Here is a 19,463-nt window from a genome sequence, read left to right as displayed (position 1 = left end):
CAGCCATTGAGTGAACCGCGTCCATTTTCTTCTGTCACCACCCAAGGCAGAGGGCTCCTTTTTGGGCCCTGTCTCCAGAATGTAAGCTGTCTCCTTTTAATTTTCTATATGCTTCTTCACTAGGAAGATAGTAGCACAGACTCCTAGGTCCTTTCTTATTGTGGGGTCAAAGGTATGTACATTGTTTCAGGGTAAGTCTGGAGCAGGGCATCACTGTTTACAAACAGTACTGTCTATGTATCTGTATGTAAAGCTGATAGCAATCTTAGCCCATGTCACCTAAAGAATGGTGTCTTACATAAGAGTTTCTACTAAGTATATTCTGGAAATATTTATATAAACTATTTAAATAAAGTCTGCCTTCATGTTTCCGCTGTTTCTGCTCCCAGATCATACTTGAATTCTCTGACTCTCCTAGCTTCTGTTTCTTCTACTCTGAATATGTATAGTTGTGTTGTTTTTTTTGTTTTTTGGTGTTTTTTTTTTTTTGACAGATTTAAACCAGAGGTTCCAAGTGACAGATCTTTGTTTTCATTATTTCGTGACTTCTCCACCAAATGCATTGCTGTTCATCTCAGTTCTCTCCGTTTCCCCTGATCTCTGCACATAATGATTGATTAATCTGTTGTTTAGAGTTAGACCAGTGGTTCTCAGACCTGGATCCTTTGAGGACCTTTTTTTTTTTTTTTATAATTTTTTTTTTAACATTTATTTATTTTTGAGACAGAGAGACAGAGCATGAACAGGGGAGGAACAGAGAGAGAGGGAGACACAGAATCTGAAACAGGCTCCAGGCTCTGAGCTGTCAGCACAGAGCCCGACGTGGGGCTTGAACTCACGGACCGTGAGATCATGACCTGAGCTGAAGTTGGACGCTTAACTGACCAAGCCACTCAGGCGCCCCATGAGGACCTTTTAAAAAATGTTACAGCCTGAGTTTCATCCCAGAACAACTGAGGTAGAATCTGCAGAGGAGAAACTTGGTGTGTCAGAATGTTTTCAAAGCAACTCAACTGAGAATGTTCAGTTATTTATAGAAGAATGAGATCATAACCCTTCCTCTACCCTTGTGCCCCTCAAGCGTCCCCTCGTCACCAACCCTTAGCACATTTACCGACACTGACCAGCACGATGATTGCCCAGCGATCTTGTCCATGGAAATTCTGGGTATGGCAAGAAGAATAGGAGCTTTCCTTTATAAATGCACGAACGGATATGGAATAGAAGAACCAAGTGCTTCAAATAAACTCTGATTTGTGGAATTTTAATTAATATTCAGAGTCTACCCTTTATGTGTCCTCTATGAAGATAGCATAGAAATAAAAAAGAGAAGGGCAAGGACCATGACTAGTCAGAGGGAAGGAGGCAAGAAAGTGCCCAGGGCACAAAATTTAAGAAGGCACTTACTCTCAGATACCCACCCTGCACTGATAGGGTCCTGAGAGTGATGCTAAGAGCCTCTTTACTTCATCCTGGTCCTGACCCCATGGGGAGCTAAAATGAGACCTTTTCCAAAGGAAAGGTGGAAGGGAGGACAACCATAATCATCCAGTCCAGATGAAGATTTAATTAGCAAAACGGATACAGCACATCTTAGCATTAGGATTCTTGAACTTTGGGGCACCTGGGTGGTTCAGTCAGTTAATCGTCCGGCTCTTGACTTCAGCTCAGGTCATGATCTCACGGTTTATGGGTTTAAACCCCACATCAGACTCTGCACTAGCAGTGCAAAGCCTGCTTGGGATTCTCTCTCTCTCTCTCTCTCTCTCTCTCTCTCTCTCTCTCTCTCTCTGTCCCTTTCCCGCCTGTGTGCTTTCTCTCTCAAAATAAATAAACTTAAAAAAATAGATTCTTGAACTTGAAATAAGAATTATGATTTTTCATTAGCCCCCAGTGCTGTGCCCTCCAAATCCCACTGCTGATATGCACCTTATGGAAAGTTATGAAGGGGAAGTTCTAGTCAGAGGAACATCAAGTTTCTATTCTTGTTAGGAGAGGGCGACTCTAGTCATTGAAAGTCAAGTGTAATGATCTTTTCTCTAGTAACATAGCAAATATCTCTTAATTTCACTTCTTCATCCATCACCTGTATTTTTTACAAGATATAAATGAATTAATGCATGTGAACATCTAGTCTGGAGCTGACACGATTGAGTGCTGAGTAACCGGGAATATTTCTTTCAGCAGGAAGATAACGGAACTCAGGAAGCATGTATCACCCAAGGTCACTCCATCAGCAATTCCACACTATTTAAAGACAGAGTCAAGCTAGGTACAGACTATAAACTCTACCTCTCTCCAATCCAAATCCACGATGACGGCCGGAAGTTCTCCTGCCACGTTATGGTCAGACCTGGTAAAACCTTGAGGAACTCCACCACAGTCAAGGTTTTTGGTAAGAGCTTCCGTTCTCTGGACTCCCTGCCGTCCTCCTGTCCATTTTTCCTGCTTTGTTCTCTCCTACAGAGAAAGTGCCCCGGTCTCTGGAGAGCAGCCCCGCAGGGTAGCTATTCTAGAGCTCTGTTGCCCTTGATACTGGCATTCACGTTAGGGGTGAGAATAAGGGTAGGGAGTTAAAGAATGAGGATTGAGTTAATAGAATAAAATCACACTGAAAGCCATAGAGTGGCCAGTCTCCTGGTGACTACTCCTTATTTACAACTTTAATGTTTCCTGAGAATACTGGGAATCTCTTTAATTATAGCTGCCAAAATGTAATTACTGAGTTGTCTGATTGTCTTGGTTGCTTGCTGGAGTGAGGCAGAATAGGGACAGTGTGAGAAAAGGAAAACGATAAACACAGCTCCAGAGAAACTGCAGGAGTCCCCCCACCCACAGCAGGGCCAGCTCCTCAGTGAAGGAGCCTGCAGGATGGCCCTCTGTCCCTGCATCCACTGAAGTGTGGAGCGGAAATATCCACGATGGCCCACTCAAGTTTCATAGGCTCTGCGGGGAGCAAATTTGCGGAAAATGTGAAAATTCTATTTTGCTCAGTGAAGCCAGGCAATATTAGTAAATATAAAATCCAAACCCCTGGCTTTGGATCGTTTTCATCTTTGTCCCCAAGAACTGTGTTTTTTACCAAGTCATTTTTAAGTGAAGGCAAAGAGAAAAGCAGTGATGTGGATGAGCCATTAATTGTTTTTGCAAATGAGGGAACCGGAGAGAAAATAACCTCACAAAACCTGAGCACACGAGCTACTAGATTTTCCCTCAGTTCTCTGAATGACCAGACAAATGAATAATCTTTGTTTTCACTTAGAATCTTACGGCATTATTAATAGAGATCAGAGAATTCAGTATTTTGAGGGAAATACAAAGACTGTAGTTCATAAAGATGGAGGCAGCTACAGCCAAGATTTATGTAGTTGGAAGTCTCTTGTAGATATTCTTATGTCTCTCTCTCTCTCTGGCTCCCTTTCCTTCCCTCCCCTTCTTTCCATCTCTCCTTGTGGATGGTCTAAGAGATAATTGATCACCCCTAATGATCATGTTGCTTATGGAGCCTGAACAGTGCTCTGTGAAGAGGTGGGAAAGACTGTTCATTTCTTTCATCGATATCGCTGTCGGCTCACTTACTGGGGCGTGACTGTCTTCGAACAAACACAAAACTGACTCATCTGGCCTGACTTTAGGCAAATCAATGAAGGCAGCTCTCCAGGATGTGAAAACACGTGTCGATTCTAAGCTGGGCAAACCATGTCCGGTTTGACCAAGGGTTATTGCACCCCAACTTGATCTAACTGCCTTGTCAACACTTAAACCACACCCTCTATCTCTCTGTGGCAGAGACTTCCGTCTTAGTCTTGAATGCTTTTTGATCTTTCACATCTTACTCTTATCACCCTGTCTCTGTCTACACCTCTCTGTCTCTACGTCTCTGTTTCTTCTTTGATCTCCTCTCAGTCGATGCTTAAAAATAGGAGATTCTGCCTGCCTGTTCATTCGATTTTCCCTGCTTCCTTTCTTTCCCCTTTAGCAAATGGGCCAGCCAGGCTGTGCTTGGCCTGTCTCATCCAGTCCTTAGACTCTTTGTGTGTGCCACAAAGTATATATCCTAGTGGCCCTGGCATGGAAGTATAATACATGTCTTATTCCGAAACCACTCAGCAGTCCTCGGTGATTCCTCAAATAGGGCAAACCAAAAATAAAAACTTGAAACTTCAAAATAAATACCCAAGTGTAGCACAGACCCACTGCAGCGTGGTTGCCCTAAATCCACTTTATTTCTTCGTCCTGAATAACACCTCCATCTGTAACAGTGCAGGGGCCAGAAGCTTCCCTGGCTCCTTGCTACTTCTTGCTCTCCTCTCACTGATCTTCTTGACTTTACTTTCCTTAGCAGGGCACCACCTGCTATCCCAAGTTCGCTCCTGCCCCCTTCTAAGCCCTTAAACCTGATTGTCCTGAGCCTCAAAAGGAATGTCTCTGTAGCACCCCTGCAACTTTTAGTAACTGTTCTTTCTTTCAGGTCCTTCATTCCAATGGTATCTGTTGCTAATATGAGGTCAGAATGGCCAGAATACCCCTCCTCGCATTAGTGATTTCGGGTCTATCTTGGTTTGGGTTCCCCAAAAGAAAATACTGAGACAAGGATTTGAGTTAAATTAATTTATTTGAGGAGTATTTATTGAAGGAATTTATTGGGGGAAGCATCAGAAGAGGAGTCAGAAAGCCAAGGAAGGGAAGGAAGATAATGAAATATACGTGAACATGCCAGTTACCAGTGTGGGCTCAGAGCTCATTCCCACCAGGGAACTCTGGGGGAATACACATCAGAGTTCTCCCAGATAAAGGCAAGGAAGTTGGGATATTCTCCACCAACTCCCCATCTGTCCTAGCCATTAGCTCACTAGACATCTAGTTTTCCCTGCTTGTGGACTGAGTGAGCTCCCATAGGCCCAATAAATCCCTAAGAGAGGGTCACAGGTATGCCCAACAAAAGGCCTTCAGCAAGTAGAGGCAAATGCGTCTAGATGTAACAGACACTGACAGCCTGTGACGGGCTTACTATTTCTCCAGTGGTTCACAGACAGCCTTGTCTGCTGCACTCAAGCACTGACTTGAAGCCACTTTGGTTCAACGTAATGTACTCAATGTCTACTTTGTGCTGGTCACTGGTAAGTTCTAGAGATGGAGGGATGAATGAAAATAGGCTTCAGGGCACTTACAGTCTAACAGGATGTCAAAATCACTGAAATATCCTCCGATGTATTCTAAAATCTGTATTTTCCATGAAAATGTCAATTTCTTAAGGACAGTGAAGTTGATTTGTCCACCTTTGTTTCGTAGGCCTTTAGCATACAGCTGGGCACATAGTGGATGTTTAATTAATATTTGATGAATGATGAATACACACACACACACACACACACACACACACTAGTGGCCAGGTAAGATGGTATTCAGTGACACTAACTGTGTTTTATTTGCCTTTAAGCTAAGCCAGAAATCCCCATGATTATGGAAAATAACTCTACGGATGTCTTGGGAGAGGTGAGTCACATTAAAGCCTTTGAAAATCTATAGTGTAATATGCCAAGGTGTGTTTGGTTACATCATTGTTAGAATATCTTCTCAAAGGACCTTATTCCTTGGCCCTCAGCCAATTAATTGCTAGTGAGGAAGAAGAGAAGCTGAGTTGATTCTAGAGCCAAGTGGAAATCCTTACTTTCTGACTTAGGGCTCTCAGAACATACGATCTGTAATCCTTAGTCCTTAAATTTTCTGGAAGAATCATCTCAATAGTTTAAACTTCTCTTTAATGAAAATTGGAGAAGCTAGGGAAGGAAAAATAGGACAGAAAGCAGTGTGAATCTTAGTGTTAGAATGAGGCTTTTGTTCAGCTGGCATTTAATTCATTCTAATCCACATGCTGTACCGGCCCTTCTTATAGTCTTTGGTTTGAAGTAACAAGAGGAGAGGTGCCCTTCTATACTCCTTCAGAACCCTGCCTATTTCTTAGGCAGTAGGAGAAAGGGCAGGTGAAAAAGGAAAGTAGAGTAGGGCTGTTTGCCTTCAGTTTCTTGTAAGTGATTCCCAGCCTTGAGTCACTGGGATCTGGGCTCACTTGCCAGCTCTTCTTGTTGGCTGTGACCTTGGGCAAATTACTTCACATCTTTTTCTATCTTTTTCTATCTGTATGAAGAGGATAAGAAGAACATCTGCATATTGTTGTTGTTCTTAAGAATTAAATGAAATACTGTATGAAAAGTTCTTAGTATGCTCTATGGCATATATTAAGTGCTCAGTAAACATTATTACTGTTGTTTTATTGTTATTACTACTATGTGTGTTAATCAGTTGTCTCGGGGCATTTTGACTTAATTCAAGCTTTTCGAAATCCCAAATAAAATAAATATTCTTGTGAACTCTCAAACATTTTCTGCTACATGAGATGAGAGAAAATTATACTCATATTCTAATTTCTTCCAATCCTGAGAACACTACATAACTTATGATTTCTGATCCTGCTGAATATAAGTCATTTAATTTGACAGCTATATACAAATCATAGCTCAAACTCTATGGGATGGTTTTAGATGGGCATATATTTGTGTCTTTTGTTGATTTTGTGTATTAGTCTCTTAGATAATTGCTGTTATAATCCCGAGTATATGAAAAAAAATTTAAATTTTTTTGTTCTTCCACAATTAACTCCAATTTTATTAGTGGACATCATTTCAATAGTTTGAATAAAACTAACAGTCTAATGGCACGTTTGGCAGGTATTTTTGTTTCTTATAAGGTTTTCCTGTTGGTTCTTTATGCCAATGTTTACAGGTAATAAGGACTCAATCAAGATACAGAACCATAAGATTGGATCCAAGAATTCCAGTTTTAAAAAAAAAAGGACTTTCTCTTACATGTTATCGCATTTCTTCTTCTGTACCCATGTTTACCTAGGTGCTGACTAGGACAGTCAGAGAACCTTCCTTCCTGGGGAATTAGTAAATAATCTCTCACCAACTCTATTTAACCAGCGACAGGACACGGCTTGTCTGTGGATCTTTTAACATTTTGCCAAACGTTAGTAATTTCTTACTCTAATATTCTTAGAGTTCCCATTGTATTTTTAATAGCTTCTTAACTCTTCAAAGTCCTTCCACATGCTTTTATTGAGTGATGCTCTGAAATAGGTGGGGCATCCATAATTTTACGGATGAGAAATGGTGGCCTGAAGAGTCTACACAACTGGCTGAGTCACTAATAAAGGGCAGAGCTGGGATGAGAATTTAGCATGTCCATAAGCAGGTAGGATGATATAATGAAAGGAGACCATGATTCAGGGGCAGACAGAACTAATATCAAATCCTAATTCGACCATTTCTTGGCTACATATCTTCATCCAATAGTTAACTTCCATGAGTCTCAACTAAGTCATCTAAAACTGGGACCAGGATTAATATTTCATGGGACTCTTAGGGGAATTAAATTTACGCATAGTAATGGAGTATATTGAACATAATAGATGTCTCAGGAATATTTCTTTCCTTCCCATTATTTATCATTCACCTGCTCCCTTTCATCCACTGTTTCATCTGAAGATATATTCATAAATCTCCTATGTGATTGATTTTGGGAGACAGTATGTGATAATGAAAAAAACAGAACATGGATTGTGGAATCTGATAGACCTGGGTCTGAATTCTCCTCTATCACTTATTAACTCTGACCCCTGGGACCTCAGTTCCTTAGCTTCCTCATCAGTGAACACGGACAATGATCTCAACCTCCCAAGAGTGATATAAAGATCAAATGAGAGAACACATGTAAAGTATCTGCCATCTGGCAACCATAAGTATTGGGTATGGTAACTTCCAGCCTGACCCTTCATTTCTTAGAGATTAACCAATTCAACCTGCACTTACTGCATGCCTACTATGTACTACATATTCACTCCACCAGCAGCCCTTGGAGTTAAAGTAATAGGGATTTGGTCAGTTATGAGTTATGTTTTCCAGCATTACTAAAGCAATGAAGTTTATGGTTAATTTGGTTTTCCTGAAAAATCAAAAAGCTCCCAAATTATTCTAACCATGACACTTCTCAGGTTTAGACATGCCAGCAATATCCAAAGAGAGTGTTACTCCTGTGGATGTCATGTTCTTGTGCATTCTGGGGGCAAGGCTTCACCAGGGCTCCAGCATGGCATGCAGCCTCGCCTCCTCAGCTGAGATGGAAAAGGAGTCTTTAGCTGAAACCTCAGGGCCCCTTCTTGTAGCAGACACAGTATTCGAATAAAAGATGCTGGCCCAAAGAGCCCTCAGCCCACAGACCGTGGCCCTGAATGGCCTACTCTGATGATGTAGCAAAAGAAGGCACAAGAGAGATACATGAAAACCCCAGAGTTTATTCAACAGTTCGGTCTTTCCATGAACCACATACGTCTCTCTTTTATACCCGGGCTTTCTGCTTTAACCCCTTCATCTCCATGGGTCTTGTCCTCATCACTCTCTACCTTTATCATGTTTGACAAAAGTTAAGTGAAAAAATATATAAAGAGAACTACCTAACATGAAAGATAGGAAACAAAAGTAGCTGGGGTTAAAATGCCTGAAAAGGAAGAGAAGTGAAAATCATAAGAGCCATGTAAAACAGACACCATAATCTAAAAACACACATTACCATTCAGCAGGATGGTTCTGGTGTCTGTTTGCAGATTTTGATTGTTGCTCTTTATTTAATTGTGGTTTGGCAAAGCCTGAATCTGTGGATTCTTTGACCTTCTTAAGCTTCATTTCAAATGTATGGGTGTATGTGTGTTTAAGATTAGGTATTAGAGCTTCTTCCTCTCCCTCCTTCCATCTGACCTCCCTCCCTTCTTTCCTCTTTCTTTCTTTTTCTTTCTTTCTTTCTTTCTTTCTTTCTTTCTTTCTTTCTTTCTTTCTTTCTTTCTTTCTTCTCTTTCTTTCTTTCTTTCTTTCTTTCTTTCTTTCTTTCTTTCTTCTTTTCCTTCCTTCCTTCCTTCCTTCCTTCCTTCCTTCCTTCCTTCCTCTCTCTCTCTTCTTCCTTCCTTCCTTCCTTCCTTCCTTCCTTCCTTCCTTCCTTCCTTCCTTCTTCCCTTCCTTCCTTCCTGGAATCTTATGGAACAATAAGGCTCTGATTCCCAATGTCCAGTCATGGGACTCTCAGTGGCCCTCATCATCATTTAGAAGGTGAGAGTCCCTGAGTTTTTACCTTAGCTGGAGAGGGCCCTAAAAATGGCACCACATCCCCTTGGAAAACCATATGGGAAGTGAAACCTTTAATAGCAGACAAGTTTCTAGAAAAAAATAAGGAGGTTACAAGCCTACAGTACAGTCTGGGATTTTCACAAGCTATGTTTGGACTTGTGCTTGTTCCACAAACAGCTCACAGGGAAAACAGATCTGGGTGTTAGAGCTGCTGACAGTCTAAGGATGAGCAAGCAGTAAGAGGGAGCCACACAGGTGAGGACAGAGGGAAACAAGACCCCATTACGACACCAGGATCTTGTCCACTTTCTGGGAGGCTGTTGCCCATTAAGTGCTTGGATCTATCTACAAGATAATGAGAAACTGTCTTTATTAGCTCTTGTCTCCCCAGCTCCCACCATCCCTCACTCCACCTCCAACCCAGTAAAAAAAAAAAAAAAAAAGGTTCTAGAGGAATCATCCAAATAAAAATCAGCTCCAACCCAAAGGCCACAGTCATTGCCACTTTGGTTTAATCTATTCCTCAGTAACCATACTAGGCATACCCTCAATAGATTGTTCTTTCCTTACGGACTGGTAGGTTCCCTTTTTTCAAAGCATCTCTGAGTATTTAAAAATGACCAGTTTTTTTTAATATTTTTTATGTTTATTTATTTATTTTTGGGAGAGAGCACATGCGCGTGCTCCCACAAGTGGGGGAGGGGCAAAGAGGGAGACACAGAATGTGAAGCAGGCTCTAGGTTCTGAGCTATCAGCACAGAGGACAATGCAGGGCTTGAACTCACAAACTGTGAGCTCATGACCTGAACTGAAGTTGGACACCTAACTGACTAAGCCACCCAGACACCCCCAAAATGCACAGTTTTTTTTTTTTTAAGTCAGGGAACAGTTGGCATGTAGCCAGCATCTCAAAGGCAGGAATAAAATCCAAAACCTACTGTTCAAATGAATGGGTGGTCTGTGGGGACAAAACTAACGCAATTTAACTCATTAAAATTGGCCTCAGAACCTCAGAAAGTGTTCTCCGCCCTTCAGTCTCCCAGATAGTCTTCATCTCTCATCTTTCCATGGTGAATTTTTCTGCCATGTCACACTTCTTCTCTGTGCCTTTTTCTTTCTTTTTTGGTTTTCTGCCTCTGTTTTTTATTTCTCCTTACTCACCGCCTCTCTCCACCTTTCTTTTTTCCTTTCTGAGTTTCTCTCCTCTCTTCCTCATGATCTCCTTCTTTAACAGACCTTAATAGGAAATTAGATTATATTTTTAAATATTTATGAATAAGTTTTTACCTCCTCTATTCTTAACGTTTCTTTAGAGTGAGCTGAAAAGTCTTTAATTCTCTCTGTGCTGATTATACATTAATTACGTACGTGTTACATTGTTGAAAAGACAGGACTCAGTTTCTGCTGGTGACACAGCTTTAATGTAAGCAGATGATACAACACAGCACCAGTGGCAGAAAAGACCTACATCGGATGGGTCCCGAGAACTCAGGCTCAAGCTTCTATGTGCTTCCACAGCTGGGCCCCACAGAACAAGCCCTGTGCCCAGTTCTCAAATCACCACCAGTATGTGTGCAAAGGCCTCAGCCCCAGGAAGCCTCAGCTCTGCTCGTGGCAGAGTCCCTTAGAATGAGCTGGTCACATAGGTACATTCCAGCTACCTGGCCAACCTCAACTATCAGAACCCTGAGCTCCGCAAACCAAGTGCTAAGCATAAATCCCATTATTTTCACTCATCACCACTGACAGTATGGTCCATTCTGCACCCAAACTCACAGACCCATGGTAGCAAAACAACATTGATCTTCAGTTAATACATTTTGAGGTTTTGATCAGGACAGCTTTCAGGGGCCCTGTAGAAGTATTTGGTCAATTCAGAACTGCTGAGATTAACTCCTATTATGCACTCTTTCTCTTAAAAACAAAATACTTTATATTTAAGCTAAAGTGGCTCTTTGCTGGGAGCCTGAAGTCTGTGTCTTCAGAATAGATACCTCCCAGGCTGATTTAAACAAAATGGAAAGGATGAGCTGCTGCAGGCTGCTCTTGCTCCCTCCGACAGGCTTCCTTCTCAGCTCTCACCTTCCACTTCATCTCCAGGATGGCCCTTTCTACCTCTTCCAGGGCTCGCTCTCTCCTTTCCACTGCTCTCTCCCGCCATTCCACTGCCCTCTCCCTCCTAAGCACCTCCTTTTCCCTTTGGCTGGCCCACAAAGCCAGGGTCCCCAGCTGCTCCAGGAGCCGGGCCCATTCACCCTCAATACCCACGGGGAGCTGGGGCCCCTGGGACCTGGAGTCCTTGCGCTGCCCCACCTGACCATGGCCAGTCTTCTCCAGCTCCTCTCTATGCATGCTCTTCAGATGTTTCCACAAGGCTGTGGTGCCCACGTTAACCCCCGGGCCGCGGCTCACCTGCCTGCCACACAGGCGGCAGGTGGCATATTGGTTGGGGTGGTGGCCAACACGAACAGGGGCCAGGTGGAAATATTCCCAAACCTCAGAAAACCGAGACCCCTTGTTGTTCGGCAGAGAGGTGGGCATGGCACTCGCGAAAGGGCCAACCGGTTCTCCCTTCTCACTGATTGCCTCTTCCTCCTTCATCTCAAGGTCTCCTTTTGCCTTCATCCTGGTTCCCTCCTCTTCCTCCTCTTCCCGCCTCATCCTGTCTCGTCTTTTAACAGCTTTCCTTGAGCCAGAAGTCTTGGCTGAACCACAGCTAAGGCAAAAATGAGTAATTGGGAAGGGACTGCAGTAACTCTTGGGGATTCACAGCAATGGCCAAAGGCTGGCCACACCTGGTGTGATGTTTCCTCCTTTCCCCTTCACGGGAGAGTCAGGGTGAGTCAGAGCCACACAAAATGGCCTCCGAGGCCCCCAGGTACATTCCCTCCAGGCCCCAGATATGTATTGATCCCTCCTTGTGTACACCAGAACGACAACACAGATTAGTGCAGAAATTACAAAGTTCTTCAGTGAATTCAGGGTTCTCTACATCAACCACCTTCACGAGTGGTTTTTGAATATTGAAAATGTTAGGTTTTCTCCTGATTGTCCAATGTTTCTGGCTTCCAATGTTTCTATGGCCCCGGAGGTCTACATATGGGTTTTGGAGGTTCTGAACCCTCAGGTTGCTCGGGAACCCCAGGGCTGGGGCAACACTTGTCTTCCTCAGTGTAGGCAGAAGCAAGCACAGAGAGATGCTGGTGTGAAAGACACTCACACTTCCTAAGAACTGTTGGAACAAGCAGTCCAAATGCTGGGTAATAAAGTTCCCAATGTGAGATCGGTTTGCCCTTAGCAAGGTCCCTCTGGGGCTGAGATTCCAAGAATTCCAGCAGACTTAGCTGTTTTCAGCAGGAGGAGCTGGCCCACGCAGAGGAGAAGGACATAGAGCACATCTCAACCGACTTGTCTCCCAGCAGTCCTCAGCAAGTAGCTTACACTCTGCCTTCCCAGGGGAACCATCACCTGCAAAGCCAATAGCTGATAAGACCTCCTCGACAGCAGCTTACTCTAGATGTTTGGCTTTTGCACCCCATTTAAGTAAATAAATGGACAATTAAATTTTTAAAAATAGCCTGTTTTCTCCCTCCTTTTTTGGGTCATTTATTAAGTGATTGAGAGCTTTATCCGCCAAGCTTTGCAATCCCAAACAGTTGGTAAACACTCTCCTCCCTCCCTCAGCCCCACAGCCCTCCAAGTGGGTACTTACAGGCAAGCAAGGCCCCGAGCTTGTCTCTGATGGCTTTGGTGCAGGGTGAGTGCTCCCACACACTGTGGGTAGCTATTAGCTGACTTCTGCCCCCAGGAGGAGGGCACCCGCAGGTCCTGTTCCCTCCCACTTCCAGGGAGGATACCTTTCCAAGTGGGCGTGTCTCTGCCTGCCCACACAAAGATGCACACATTTCTCTGTACCGCCCCCCCCCCCCACCGGAAAATAGATGTTCTGGCAAATGTTATGTAGTAAAACAATAAGTCAAGCACCTACTAGTCTTGGTTCTGTTTCCAGATAACTAGATCATCTGGCCTCTCAAGCAAAGAAAAATATTTAAAGGAGGGAAAGGGTGAGGTTTCAGCAGAGAAACCACACGCCCCAGTAACACCTGTGCTTTCAAATGTTTTGTCCAGTTGTCAGACCATGAGTCTCAATTTTTGGTTCAGAAACTCCGGATGTTGTAAATACAGTCAGTAGAGAAGCCGGGGAGCCTTCACAAAAGGGAAGATGAAGTGAAAGGAATCCTCCCAAGTTGAAGGAAATGTGACAAGTTGAGAAACAGATTTGCAGTTGCTTTTTATTATATTATGTAACTAGCATTGGAAAAGCTGAAATGTTATTGGTTTCTATTCTCAGTTGGAGTGAAATAAATGAATAGTCACAATTTAAGCACAAATTTTATATTTACGTATATGCTATATTTATATATGTATATTTTGGAAGGAGAACCTACCAAGAGGAGACAGGAACATTTTAAAGAGGGTGTCTGTGGAAGAAAAATCCTTGAGTTATAGAAGAAAAGAGAAATGGCAGAGTAGAAAACATGCCAAGACTGAAAGACAAATTTCAAGTGAAGAAAGAAGGTTGAGGGGAGGAAAGACTCCAAATAGAAATGAAGAGTTGGTAAACGAATAGGGGAACTTAAAAAAAAAAAACAAGATTTCTCTTTCTAAACTCAAAAGCTAATTTTTTTTTTAAATGAATCTATGAGAAGCCCTTTTGAAAAGGCTCTGCCCAAACTTAGGCAAACTGAATCTGGGCTGACTTACAAATGGTCAGCATTTGAGTATTTCAGCTGTGGAAATAAGGAAATGATCATTCTTACAGCCAGATTTGGACCTACTTTTCCTGATTCCTCAGTCTCCTCGTGCTACAACCTTCCACTGGCTTCCCTCTACTTCCAGGACAATGTGCCCAACTCACACATTGGCCTACGAACCCATTCCGTCTGTCAATCTTTGTGAATTCCCCGCCACTTTCAACCACAGACCACCTGTAGCGTCCAGACCCATCTCTTCCCTGACTGCAAACTATTACTCTGCTTTCTAAGTTATTCCCAGAATTCACCTCTTTCTGCTCTCCTACAGAACTGTCCAAATACTTTTTGCCACTTATTATATAATTCTTTGTGCTATTGCTCACATATTCCATGTGTACCGAGAAAAAATGTGTTGAAGAAACCAGTTTTTCGCTTGTCTCATGGACATGACAGCCACACCGTAAGTGAGCGAGTGATTCTGACTCCTCAGCAGAAGAATGTGTGCGTGTGCACTTGTAGGTGTGTGCACAGACTCTTGTGCGTATATGCTTCATAGTTTTTTTTTTTAATTTCACATGTTTTTCTTCCTACTCATGTGGAAGGTCCTACTCATGTCTGCTTGCACAGCAAAACCATATAAGCTTGGTGTTTCATAAGAGGTTTTACTTCAGTTTGAACTAGTTTAGTCTGTGGTTTTTCAATTTTAGAGAGACTGGGAGGTGTTCAGGACATCAAGCACATTCCAAAACAAAGTCTTGGAACACAGTCTGGAGGTGGTATAGAGTATTTGAAATCTGAATCGCTCCATAAAATCCGAGTTCAGAGAATCCACTAGAGTTAAAGCTTTTTAACGTTTTTATTAAATTGACAAGAGATTTCTTCAGTGAGCCAGTTGCTTTTATAATATAATGGAACCCCTACTTGTTCCTGATATTACCATATCATCATCTTATGGTAGGTTAACCGAGCATGGAGAAAATGAGTCATGAGAGAGGTTAAAAGTATTGGCATTAATAAAAACCTTTACAACTTATTTCTTAACATTTTACATCCTTTTGTGGGTCACTTGAAGGTAAACATCAATCTTTGGCATTTCATTGGATTAAATAAATTGCACTCTCTTTCTTTCACTAAATAAGAATATATTTTAGGGAACCTGGTTTTATTTTTGGCTTTCTAGGACAAAAAGTGACATATGTCACGGGTTTTTATTCCTGTCACACGTCTCCATTGTCAAGTGTGGCATGAATGTGAAAACTGGGAGCTGCAGCGTTCACTACCCACCATTTTGGATTCCACAGATAGTCGCTTCTGAAAGTCTCATGTTTGCCTTGGGCTTTTGGTAGTGGTGTGGAGGGATGCTAAACTGCACTTCAGTAGGATCTCACCAGAAAATTCTACTTTAGTGTCCTTCAATTTGGTGTTTCAGCTCTGCTCAGGACCAGATTCTTTGGGTGCAACTAGTCTGTGAAGAAATAGGCACACCATGTATTACGTATGACTAATTGTTCTTTACTAGTTAACCAGTAAATTCATCAGTTGTGGAAAATATTTGAGAGCTAAGAACCAAGACCAGTCATATATGAAATACATACATCTCTTGATGAGACAACAAACAACTCTACGTGGTATTATAATTGGACAGTGTTGGGGTGCTTGGGTGGCTTGATCAGTTAAACATCTGACTCTTGATTTCAGCTCAGCTCATGACCTCATGGTTTGTGGGATCGAGCCACACATCAGGCTCTGTGCTGACAGTGCAAAGCCTGCCTGGGATTTTTCTCTCTGTGTCCCTCCCCTGCTCACGTGCATACACACTCTCTCTCTTTCTCTCTGTCTCTCAAAATAAATAAATAACATAAATTAAAAAAATAAAATAAAAACTCATGCAGTGGCATGTTTAAAAAAAGATCAAAATACAATTTTATAGTGTCTCAGATAAAATAATAATAATGAAATCCAGTAATTCTTTTTGGGTATTTTCATCAGGATGTTGAAAAAAACACCATCTCACAAAGAACAAATATGGTGTTGGAAATAAAACATAACTAAACCTATCTCTAAGCTACCTGTTCTGTGTCTCTCATATTTCAGTACAATGTGTTTTACCAGAAAATACCTTGGACTGGAAATGGGGTAACTTAGTTCCCAGTTGTGCCATCAACTACATTCCACTCTCTTTAACCATCCTGTGATTTCTGTGCCTTGGTTCCCCCATCTGTCAAGTGGCAATGATAAGTTGTGTCCTACCCCACCCTAGAGGACCGTTAAGATGATAACATGAAAAGTCAATTGCATAAACTCTTTACAAGTCAAAAGTGAGATACTCACAATAATGGTTTTTGTGGTTATTGCTACAAATAATACTTTACATTATTTGGGGAATGGAAACAACCCAAATGTGGATATCTTTTAGCTTAGAGTCTAACAGAATATTCTTTTCTGGTCTCTGACTGTTAGAGCTTCTTCCTTTTTAGTCTTTGGCTTCCATTTAGCACTGTTTTATTCTTCTTGGGTAGAACAGTGATCTTCTTTTTCCAAAACCCAGAGTCCAGACTTGCAATATTAGTCTAGTCCTAGATTCTTCCCAAGTTGACCTATGCTTCCAGCCATGAGTTCATGACATGTCTATAGGAGACAGTCTATTTGTAGCTCACTTTTTCACATAAGCTCTGAAAGGTAAACATAGCCTTGTTGAAAGTGTAGAAAATTGTTTTCTGCCAATTTGCCCCATGTGACGGTTGGCCGGGATGTAAGGGGTACCATTTTCTGCTGAATTTGCAAATAAGCCTTTCTGTGTTCTGCTTTTACCCCCAGAGAACATTTACCTGCTCCCTGAGGAATGTATTTCCCACAGCAAATCTCACGTGGTTTATAGAAGGAGGCTTTCCTCAAGGTGAAAAAGAAGGTAAGGAAATCAGTCAATGGAAATGGGTTTGGCAAAGAAAGAAAGAAAGAAAACAAAGAAGAATAGAAATTGCCATTTCCTGAGCTGATCTTGGCATTTAAGAACAATTCTCATTCCAAGACAAACATCATCTTGCCTACCAGATGCCATTTTCTGATACCCCATCTAGTGCCTCGAAGAGGATGGGAGTGGGTAACATTTTCCAAAATTAAGAAATACCCCTGATTTCTTTCACTCTCAACTGTTAGTCAAAGCAGATCTCTTACATGAGGGAAAAGAAGTTTAATTCAATATATACGTATTAATAATTTCATTTAATTCAAATAACTTGGCACCACTGATTCAAATCAATAAACAAATACTTGCCACTTTTTCTTCTAAGGATCTTAGTGGGGTGGGGAAGACTAGAGGAAGTACATATAAAGGACTGGGCTTTATGACAAGGAACTCCACCAGGAGGATTAAAAATTCTCAGAGCAGGGACACACACTGAGACAAGCTCCGATGAGAATGCATAAAGCCGTATTTTTCGTAGGCGATAAACATGGCAGCCTGTGCCAGAACAATCCCAGCCAGCCCCTGCCTGGGACAACAGCCCTTCTTCTTCCTCCTGAGTCATTTTTTTCTCAAAGCTCAATATGTTTTCAACAGTAACTGAGTCACATAGCTCTTGCTACATTGTTATTTTTAATGGGTAACAATAAAAAGTTTATATTGATGAATGATCGTATGGATCCACTGTATTCATTTTGAGACTATTACTGGTTTTGTTATTCACTTTAAAAACAATTCACCCATAATCATGACCGGATGCAATCCTGAAAATCTTTCTTAAGGGTCATTATAGGTATGGTCTCCTGTTAAGTAAGCCCTGGTTTGATGTGCCCATTACTCTTCTGGATCATGAGGCCAGACATTGTGGTCAGAATTCTACCACATGTAGTTATTACTTTGGTAAGTAACAACTTCAAAACTAGCATTTAGAGCCTTTAGTGTAAAGAAGCCATAAGGGTCCAGAAAGTTCTGGCCTACAGTGACAGATGGTTTTACGTTAATTTCCTGCTGCCATGTGTGCTATTTGGAGGTTGTACTAACAGTGGCAGTTAAACAGTTTCTATTTCTAAAGGAGACTCACAGGACCCAAATGACAATGGCTATAAATCTACAGCTTATTTCAGGAAAAGGATACAATATAACAACACCATTAAAGTAAGGGTATGCATCCCATGTGCAGATTTACAGCAAGGGGGGCAGTGAAATCAGGCACGGGCTCCTTTGCAAAGGGGAGACAACCAATATGGCACAGAGCACCTTAGAAGCAGGGAACCCCAAGTGGAGTCTTGGCTGAGCTTGTTTTATATTTTACTTAGGTGGATTCCTGCTATGTAGACACACTCAACCGCAGAGCCTTCCCAGATTCTAGCCTGGGCCAGGTGCAAATCATTAATCTTACCGGTATCAGTCAACAATAAACAATGCTGATGAGCTAAGACAACTGACCCCCGAGCTCCTTGGACCCACGGTCACCAACAAAGCAATGCTATTAATCAACACATTCCGTACTTTGACTATGGATCAGTGCCATGCAAGAGCTTGAGCCAAACAGTTTAGGGTAACTCCAGGCCTGGTGGAACAGACCCTCACTGCCCAGAAGCTGTGGTTTGACCATTTTAGACTCTAGGTTACCGTAAACTGAACCATCCCTGCCGGAGACCTGCTCCAGCAACCAGGGGTTCCCGAAGGATGAACAGCGTCAGTGAAAAAGTGAAAATAAAACAAAACTAAAAGAAAAAACAAAAATAAAAATGGACACAGACAACAGCAATGTGTTGAACTGGTCGATTGATTGCAGCAAACGTGGCATTATATTTGCTAGTGATTTCCTTGTAGCATACGTCATCTGTGTTTTGCTAACATTACCTAATTTTGAAAATGTTCCTATGTGTAATCAACCTTTAAGAAATACATGGCGATTTTCTTGTAATGTTCCCTCATACCCTTTGATTATTGATTAGTTTCTTGCATTATTCCATTATGCATCTGCGTTTATCTATAATCTATAGAGCATTTGCTCTGCTGTTTTCATGGAAGGTCATCTATCGCTCAACACCTCAAGTGGAACAGTTACAGGGACATGACCTCTTGGTTGTTTCCCCAAACCATTTGTGGTTTGAGGAACGAAAGTGTTCGCCTGGGTCTGAGGTGCCAGGAGGGGGCCAAGAGGGCCTTAGAAACCCACGCCTTATACATTCTCAGAGAGACCATGCACCTAGGAACTAATGAACCATTCTGTACTTTAACCGACTAGGTTCAATCATCATCTGCCATGCCTTCTGGGGGCCAAGTGAGCCTAGGGGTTAGAGTGAATTTGCCTGTAGATACACTCCTTAGGAGTGGGGCTTTCAAATCCATATGTCTCTCCTTTTTTGGCCTCGTGTGCTGGCAAATGCATGAGGCTATCCTTCCTGTAAGTAGAGGAGTCTCCATAGGGGATGGCAAGGGCTAAATGTAAGGCCACACAATTTCTTGCGGAACCTTATTTTCTTTCCTAATAGTTCTTTTCCCAGGGGGCCTGTCGAGAGCAATTCCCCAACAGACAATACCCCAGGTACTTTTATTAAAGCC

General features: G+C 42.1%; 2 protein-coding genes across 5 annotated transcripts in view; one reads left to right on the top strand and one right to left on the bottom strand.

Annotated features, from left to right (window-relative positions):
• CD96 (CD96 molecule) overlaps positions 1–19,463 on the top strand; it is a 114,521-nt gene that overhangs the window by 28,450 nt on the left and 66,608 nt on the right. For 2 of the 4 annotated variants that reach the window (XM_058731472.1, XM_058731474.1), the window contains exons 4-6: positions 2,188–2,395; positions 5,441–5,496; positions 16,748–16,838. In XM_058731472.1, coding sequence (XP_058587455.1) covers positions 2,188–2,395; positions 5,441–5,496; positions 16,748–16,838 — 355 coding nt within the window. Of the gene's footprint in view, positions 1–2,184; positions 2,396–5,440; positions 5,497–16,747; positions 16,839–19,463 lie in introns of all 4 variants that reach the window. The other 2 variants (XM_058731475.1, XM_058731473.1) reach the window with 1 other exon arrangement.
• ZBED2 (zinc finger BED-type containing 2) lies at positions 10,575–12,981 on the bottom strand. The gene is made up of 2 exons (XM_058731476.1): positions 12,889–12,981; positions 10,575–12,644 (listed from the first exon to the last, which is right to left on the bottom strand). Exon 2 carries the CDS (start codon positions 11,835–11,837, stop codon positions 11,184–11,186), a length of 654 nt encoding a protein of 217 aa, XP_058587459.1. The 5' UTR covers positions 11,838–12,644; positions 12,889–12,981; the 3' UTR covers positions 10,575–11,183.

This window comes from Neofelis nebulosa, chromosome 5, assembly GCF_028018385.1.
Source record: "Neofelis nebulosa isolate mNeoNeb1 chromosome 5, mNeoNeb1.pri, whole genome shotgun sequence".
NCBI lineage: Eukaryota > Metazoa > Chordata > Mammalia > Carnivora > Felidae > Neofelis > Neofelis nebulosa.
Note: the sequence above shows the minus strand (reverse complement) of the source record. Positions and strands in the feature narration are given on the sequence as shown.

Coding starts and splice junctions, on each gene's coding strand:
- ZBED2 (XM_058731476.1), bottom strand. CDS start 11,837: ATGAGGCGGGAAGAGGAGGAAGAGGAGGGAACCAGGATGAAGGCAAAA.